This window comes from Panthera uncia, chromosome F2 (assembly GCF_023721935.1).
Source record: "Panthera uncia isolate 11264 chromosome F2, Puncia_PCG_1.0, whole genome shotgun sequence".
Lineage (NCBI taxonomy): Eukaryota > Metazoa > Chordata > Mammalia > Carnivora > Felidae > Panthera > Panthera uncia.
Window position 1 is genome coordinate 1,270,429 of NC_064812.1, and position 8,265 is coordinate 1,278,693.

At 54.8% G+C, this 8,265-nt stretch overlaps 1 protein-coding gene and 1 long non-coding RNA gene across 2 annotated transcripts in view; both read left to right on the forward strand.

The window, feature by feature from the left end:
* Nucleotides 1-7,240, forward strand: part of LOC125924344 (uncharacterized) — a 12,128-nt gene extending 4,888 nt beyond the window's left edge. The window contains exons 3-4 of the long non-coding RNA XR_007458354.1: nt 5,670-5,776; nt 6,534-7,240. This is a non-coding gene — a long non-coding RNA (uncharacterized LOC125924344). The remainder of the gene's footprint in view (nt 1-5,669; nt 5,777-6,533) is intronic.
* On the forward strand, nt 61-1,201 carry LOC125924343 (claudin-7-like). Its single transcript, XM_049632819.1, has 2 exons — nt 61-578; nt 994-1,201. Exons 1-2 carry the CDS (start codon nt 217-219, stop codon nt 1,199-1,201), a joined length of 570 nt encoding a protein of 189 aa, XP_049488776.1. The 5' UTR covers nt 61-216.
* Nucleotides 7,241-8,265: the final 1,025 nt, after the last annotated feature.

Here is an 8,265-nt window from a genome sequence, read left to right on the forward strand (position 1 = left end):
GGGGGGGGGGGGGGGGGGGGGGGGGGGGGGGGGGGGGGGGGGGGCGGCGCGGAGGAGAGGCAGAGCCCACGCCCACCTCAGGCCGTGGCGTGGGCGCGGAGCACTGTTAACGTCCAGTGGAGGGAACCCTACCTGCCGGCGGTAGGGCTGTGGGGAGGCGTGAGGGATAACTACAGAATGTTCTAGTGGAGGCGCCGCTCTTGAAATGAAGGTTTTATGGCTCTGCTGGGCTGGGTCGGCCTGGTGGCGCGCACCGCCATCCCGCAGTGGCACGTGAGCTCGCAGGAGGGCGACAACAGCATCACCGGCCAGGCGAGGTACAAGGGGCTGTGGATGGACTGCGTCACGCAGGGCACCGGCGTGTTGAGCTGCAAGATCGGCCACACAGGCCACCTGGTGGCGGCGTCCCGGGGGCTGGGCTTCCTGGCCACGCTCGACACGATGGGCACGAGGTGTGCAAGCTGCAGCGGAGAGGACCAAGTGAAGAGGGCCCGGGTAGCCCTGACGGGAGGCATTATTTTCATCGTGAAAGGCCCTGCTGCCTCCAACAGGACAGCTTGTTCTGGCGTGGCCACCAGATTGTCACAGACTTTTTTTTTTGAGAGAGAGAGAGAGAGGGCAGGGGAGGGGCAGAGGGAGAGGAAGAGAGAGAAGCTTAAGCAGGTCCCCAGGCTAACACAGGCTCGATCTCAGGACCATGAGATCATGACCTGAGCTGAAATCAAGAGTCAGGTGCTTAGGGGCACCTGGGTGGCTCAGTCGACTAAGCGTCTGACTTCGTCTCAGGTCATGATCTCGCATTCGAGTCTCACGTCGGCCCTGTGCTGACAGCTCAGAGCCTGGAGCCTGCTTCGGATTCTGTGTCTTCCTCTCTCTCTGCCCCTCCCCCCACTCACACTCTGTCTCTCTCTCTCTCTCTCTCAAAAATAAGTAAACATCAAGAAAACCCTTTTTTAAAAAAGAGTCAGATGATTAACTGAGTCACCCGGGCACCCCTGTCACAGACTTTTATAAACCGGTGCCCCCCATGAATGTTAGGTACAAGCTTCGTCCTGCTGTCTTCATTGGCTGGGTGGGGTCTGCCCTGGTCATTCTGGGAGGTGCGCTGCTCACTTGCTCCTGTTCCGGGAGTGACAGCAAAGATGGGCACCGGGTACCCCGCTCCTACCCTAAACGCAACTCTGCCACGCAGTGTGTGTGAGCTGGGACCCCCTGGCCCGGCCTGGCAGCCTATGGTGTGCCCAGCGGGTACCTGAAATGACCTGGGGCAGAGCTCAGCCCGTGGGCAGGGTGCGGAGCAGAAGCCTCGTCACCCCTGCCCTGCACACCACGTATAGTGCCCCTGGGGGGTTGGGTGAGGGAGACACAAAGAGGAGAGGCTGTGCTTTTTATACAGGAATAAAAAGGTATGTTTTGGGGGGGAAATGGAGTGTAGGTACCGGCGAACCACCACTGATGCACCTGTTCCGTGGCTGCATTGCTTCTGGCCAGTCCTTGATGAGCTCCGTCCTGTTACGATCTTTCAGTGAGGAAAGCACAGTGCACACGATAACACAGTACACAATTCACAATACAAGAAGAAGGGACTTGCTGAAGGTCACATGGCCACTAAGCAGAGGGTCAGACGGCGGCTGCCAGCAGCCACGTGTGGCTTTGAACCCGAGATGTGGCCGGTCCCCACGGAGCTGCGTTGTGGGCGTAAAATGCATGCTGACTTCGAAGACTCACAAGGACACAAAGTATGAACTCATGCATCAGTTTTTTATGTTGATGACACATTGAGATGACATTATTTTGGGTATATTGTTTAAAATTAAGCATGTTTTAAAAATCCCATTCACATTCTTTTGGCTTCTAGACCGTTTAGAATCCACATATGGCTGTCACGTTTGTGCTGGGCGCACCGACTCACACCCCGTGAAGGTGGGCGGGGGGCCCTAGTGCAGCCGTGGCCTTCGGGGTCCCAGCAGTCTCCGTCTGTCTTGGTATGGGCTCTCGCCTTCAGCAGCTGTTTGGGGGACATGACGTAAATATCCTGAGCCTTGTTTCTTTCATCTGCGGAGCAGGGTCAAGTGTGAGGGTGCATGTGAAGGGCTGTGGGGGGTGAAGGGTGTCTTTCGGTGTGCGATCGATTGCCTTTCCCTGACGGCTAAAGACGTTGATCTTTTCATGAGCTTGTTGGCCATTTGTACCTCTTCTTTGGAGAAATGTCTGTTCAGATTCTTTGCCCATTTTTCATCGGCTTATTTGTCATTGTGGAGACGTAATAGTTACATGTTTTGGACACTAGACTCTTGCCAGATAGGGGATTTGCAAACAAAAGCTCTGAGTTCATTCCTGGACTCAGTTTTACTCCATTGATCTGTGTGTGTGCGTCCTGATGCGAGCACCACGCTGCCTCGACTACCGAAGCCTTGTAGTGTGTTGCAAGGTCAGAATGTGTGGGTCCTCCGACTTTTTTTCTCTCGAGGTTAGTTTGGCTCTTCTGGGCATCTTGTATCTGGGTTGTCAGTTTCTTCAAAGATTTGGGGATTTGGGTGAGGACTGGGTCACATCTGCAGATTGCTTTGGGGAGTGCCGCCCTCTTAGCACAATGAAGTCCTTCCACCCCATGAACGTGGGATGAGTTTCCATTTGTTTAGACCTTTGATTTCTTTCACCAGTGTTCTGTAGCTCTCAGTGTGTAAGTCTTTTGCTTCTTTGGTTAAATTCATTCCTAGATATTTTCTTGTTTGGTGATATTGGAAGTTGAGCTGGTTCCTAATTTTCTATTGGGTTGTTTGTTATAGGCGTAAACAGACAAAACCGACTTTCTTGTGTTGACCTTGTACCCTGAAACTCTGTTGAATTCACTTACTAGCTCTAATAATGTTCTGATAGATGTTTTTGGGTTTTCTGTGTACACCATCATGCCACCTGCAGAGAGAGTTTACTTCTTCCTTTCCAACTTGGATACCTTTTATATCATTTTCTTGCCTATGTGCTCTTTGGTGAGTGTGATTGTTTTCTATCACGAGTGGTGTGGGATTTTGGCAGGTGCCTTTTCTGTGTCTGTTTAGAGATCTTACGGCTTTTGTCCTGCCACACTGTCATTCGTAGTCTGAACTTGAAAGCACGGTGACCTCAGCATTCTGATGATGGAATGGTGGGCCTTTGCTAGAACTGACTTCCGGGTTTTAGAAGGACGGCAGGGGAGAATGTGTGCCAACCTTAAATACGCCTGGCACACGGTGGGCTTGCGTGTCCGGCCAGTGGCTACATGGCTCCTTCTGAATGGTGACCGCCACCAGGGCCTGCCTAGGTGCTGAGAGGCAGCTGCACAGCCGTGTTCCACAGCTTCCAGCCGATAGGTGTCAGTGGGGACGGCTGAGCTGGAGGTTGCTGAGGGTGTGCAGATGGCCTCGCGTCCACGGTGAGACCGGGCGTGCCGTGCGCTCTTGGCATGGACACCCGCACGTGTGCTCTCGCTGAGGTCAGCTGCCCGGGAGGCTACCGCGTTTTATGGGAAAGCATTGGACCGTGAATGTACAACCAAAGAAGTTTCCCAAAATAACTTCTTCAGCACCTGGCCGAAGGAGGTGGTGCAGGTGGCCGTGGCAGCCGTCCTGGACCCACCACACCAGGGCTGGGTGCCATCGGCTGCTGCCTCTCACAGCCTTTTGACCTCTGAGGCCACCCGGTTTTCTCAGGAAGGCCTAGTGCTCTTTCGACGTCCCCCTGCCTGGCCACTGTCTTTCAGGGGCGCTGGAGAGGTAGGCAGAGGGCGTGGGGCCACCTTGCTTCAGGTGCACCTGTGAGGGTGGCCACGGCTGCCACAGAGCAGGGGATCGCAGGAGCCCAGGAGGGGCACTTTCTGGCCCCCGGGAAACGGAAAGCTTTGGCGGGAAGCTCTTTGAAGATAAGGTGCTACGTTAAGTTTTTATTTCTTTTTTCATTAAAAAAAATTGAGTTATGTGTGGGTCAGCACTAACCTGGGCATCCAGCTGAATCACATTTTCCATACGTGCTCGCCCATGGGACTCCCCCAGAGAAAGAACATTCCGGGCCTGTTCCCAGGCTTCCTTCGGCAGGACACCTGTGTGGCTCTGTCCCTGGATTGCTGACCACTGCATGGTGGTGTCCTCCACTGCGTGAACACACGTGACTCTGTTTCCCTGTTGGCATTCAGACCACCAGCCTGAACAAGGACCTCAGGACACGGTGGACAGACAGCCTGACCGCCAGAGAGCTCCGTATCCGCAAGGCCAGCGTCTCTCTGCAGGAGCAGCTGTGGGCGCTGAGCAGAGGGGAGCGCGTCCCCTCCCGTCAAAGGGAGAAGGTGTCCTGGCTGTGCGCTGGTGCACGGCTGCTTGGTCCGGGGGAGGATGCTGCACGGCCAGCATCCAGGGAAGGAGTGGAGCCTGTCTGGCCTGAGGGGACCGTCCACGATCGAGCCGAGTAGGAAGGGTCGGGATGTGCCTGTCTCAGCTGAGTGGCCAGCGGGACCCCGGGCCCGGTCGCCATGCCTCCCTTGCGGGGCCTGCTGCTCCCGGGCGCCTCTGCTCAGCGCCCCCTCCCCCATCGTGTCAGTCTTGCAGCCGCACGGCCTCGCCTCTCAGCACCGTTGTTTCTGAAGCACTGCCACCCCCTCTGCGCGTCCTTCCCGAGCGCCAGCCGTAATCCAAAGAAGACGGGCGGCGGGAAGTCCGGGAACGCGTTGGAGAGAATGCAGAGTGCTGGCCTGATGGGTGTGAGGCGGTGTCTCACTGTGGGTTTGATTCACACCTCCCCGGTGGTTAACGGCGCTGGGCATCTTTTCTGTGCTTATTGGCCATTTGTCGGTCTTTTTGGAGAAATGTCTCTTCACATTCTTTATGCATTTTTTAAGTTTATTTTTTGAGACAGAGCAGGAGCAGGAGAGGGGCAGAGAGAGAGGGGGACAGAGGATCCGAAACAGGCTCCAGGCTCCACGCTGACAACAGAGAGCCCGACACGGGGCTCGAACCCATGAACCGCGAGATCATGACCTGAGCCGAAGTCAGACGCTTAACCGACTGAGCCCCCCGGGTGCCCCATTTTTGTGCACTTTTCAGCTGGGATGTCGTTTCACTGTTGATCTGTAAGGGCTCATTCTTCATTCTGGGTACAAGTCTCTTTTCAAACATATGATTTGAAAATACTTTCTCCCATTCTGTGGGTTGCCTTTTCACTTCCTTGATAGTATCCTTTGCAGCACAAATTTTTTAAATTTTGAAGCCAATTTCTTTTTTTGTTGTTGCTGATTCTTTTAGGTGTGGTGTTTAATAGCTTTGCCTAACCCAGGACCATGAAGATATATCCCCAGTTTCTTACAAGTTTTATAGTTGTAATGCTTACATGGAGGTTATTGATACATTTTGAGTTAACTTCTGTATGTGGTATGAGGTAAGGCTCCAGCTCCGTTCTTTTGCACGTGCACGTGCAGCTGTCTCAACCCCGTTTTCTGGAAACACTCTCCTCTCTCCACTGAGGGTCGTGGCCCCTGCTGAGGGCCAGGTGGCTACATGTAGGTGTTTGGGTCACTTCCGGACCCTAGTCCTGTGCCTGTTTATCCGTGTGTGTGCCCTCATGCCAGTGCCACAATGTCTTGATTCTTGTAAGTTTTGAAGTCAGTAAGTGTGAGTTCTCCAACTTTGCTTTTCTCTTTAAAGGTTCTTTTGGCTCTTCGGGGTCGCTGAAGTGTCACCTGAACTTGAGGGTTCAGCCAGCTGGGATTCTGATAGGGATTGCCTTGAATCTGATCAATTCGGGAAGTATTGTAAGTATTTTCGTTTTTGCTGCTGTTGTAAATGGAATTGTTTTCTTGATTTCATTTTTTGGGATGTTTGTTGCCAGCTCTGTTTGGGGTCCCCAAGACCACCCTAGTTCAGTGACTCACTAGGAGGCCTCCCGGGACCTGGCGCCACTAAGATGGGTTGCGGTGAAAGGAAAAAGGCACGGAGCTCGGAGAGACCAGCTGTGAGCTTCCGGTGCCCTGGGTTCGCAGGCCGGCCCAGATAACTCGGGTGTAGCTGTTTGGTTTCCGAGATGGTCACGGCCACCCCACGTTCGCTTTCATTGTTACAGATTTGGAGCTCGTGTTCAGTCATCATGACTTGGCATTTCCTCAGTCACCCTTGTTTCTCCCCCAGACCCTTTCGTCTGGGTTTTGTGCACGGGGGACAAAAGCATGTCCACAGGAAAACATTTCCAGGGCTTGGGCAGGACAGAGCGCTCGATTTCCACAGAAGTTCTAAACGTGCGTGGGTCTCTCTTCTGCTGACCCAGGGAGCGGCCGCATCTGACAGTCCCCCGCCCGACTGCGTGTGTGTGCAGCAGGGGCAGCTGAGATGGAGGCCAGCGCTCCCTCCCCCTCTGCACAGGGCACTTACCTGCAAAGTCCAAGGTCGAAAGGTGAGACGCGTGGAGGCCGTGCCCACCTGCTCTGGCAGATGTGCAAGACTCTGGTGGGGATGCACTCAGGCTGTGTCTGGAGCACGCAGCCCGTCACATCTGATCTCTGTTGGCCCCTCCAGAACACAGGCCTTCTCCTGTGGGCTTGTCCAGCCGCAGCCCTGACGTTTGTGCAGTTTAGCGCCCCACGCGCCGGTGGCCCGAATCGGCATCGTCCCCGGGTCTGAGGCCTGCCTGGGGCCTTCTGTCAGCCCTGTTCTGCTGAGGCTGAAACTCCCACAGCCACTAGCGTCTGGTCTCTGCTTCGGGGCCAGTCCGGACAAGGCCTTTGAATTGGGATCCCAAGCGGACGGGCGGCTTTCCTTCCGCGGCGGCACAGCAGAGACCCTGTGAGTCCAAGCGCAAGGCTTTCCCCGCCCTCATTAGCGTCTGTCCAGGGGTCAGAGCCCGCCTGCTCACAGAGACACGCCTCAGGCCAGAGAGTCACCGCCAAGGGCTCATCAGCCGCCCCACCAGCTTGTCAGACTCAAGTGTGTCTCCGTTTGCAGGGAGCGCCTGTGTCCCCAGAGGCTCCAGTAGGGGAAACGATGGTAAAAAGCCATCATTTAGGGAGACTCGAGTTTCCAATACTCGGAGCTTAAATTCTGACCCTCCCACTGGCTGCACGACACGAGGCTGTGGGGTTCCACTAATGCTTTTTCTTGGCACTTTTTCTGAGGGGGACGATCCCTTTAGCATTTATGAAGTTACCAGCATTTAACGTTTTGTATCAATATTTTACTACACAGGTGGATGCAGTAGCCACAAAATAAAGTCGTTACAAAAATTCCATTTTTTTTTCTTTTTTTTAAATGTTTGTTTATTTTTGAGAGAGAGAGAGAGAGAGTGTGAGCAGGGGAGGGGCAGAGAGAGAGGGACACACAGAATCCGAAGCTGACTCCAGGCTCTGAGCCGTCAGCACAGAGCCCGACGCAGGGCTCGAACTCGTGAATGGCACGATCATGACGTGAGCTGAAGTCGGCACTTAACTGAATGAGCCGCCCAGATGCCCCAAAATTCCATTTTTTTCTTACTGAAAATTTACTCACACCCCTAACGGTTACAGTCTTTCCAGGGCTAACCTTACAGCTTCTGGGAAGATCCCAGCTGGAATAGGAGGTGGGGGTGGGGGGCGCAGCAGCAGTCTTACCTAAAACTTTGTTCCAGGCCAGGGGCCTGATCTAACATTCCTTCTCCCACTCGGAGAGAAGGGCAATGCACACTCTGAACATTTTCGGCCCATCCGAGCCCCACTCTTGGGAATTCGGGACGCTTCCTCCCACCCACCTGGAGAAGAGGAGCCCAAGCATCACCTGCGTGGCACTGTCCCCCTCCCGGTAGCCAGGGGACCCAAGCCCGCTCTCCTGGGACTGGATCTGTCATTTCCGGGTCCCACAGGTAACTTGTACCCTCACTACAGACAGCAGCTCAGCCGGTGTTTCACACCACGGACGATTTCACGGCCACCCGGGCACCAGAGGTCTGTCCCGCCTCACTCCTTCATCCTTCCTTTGCAAAATAATGCTCTCCACACGAGTCGGTGAGTCTGAGCGCTAGGGAATCCCGCTTTTACAGCCACCCTGTCAAGGGTCCCCAGGAGCACTTCTCACTGTGGTGATTCTGTAGGAGCCCAGCACTCGGCACAGAGTCACAGCCATGATTTCATGCAGCGAAACAATACAAAGCAAGCTCAGCGAAGGGAAGAGATGTGCCAGCTTGCGGAGTCGCACGGGACGTGATCTGCAACGACACGCGTGGGACACCGTCCACCAGGACGCTCGCTAGACGCTCGGCCCCCGGAGCGTTCACAGGGCT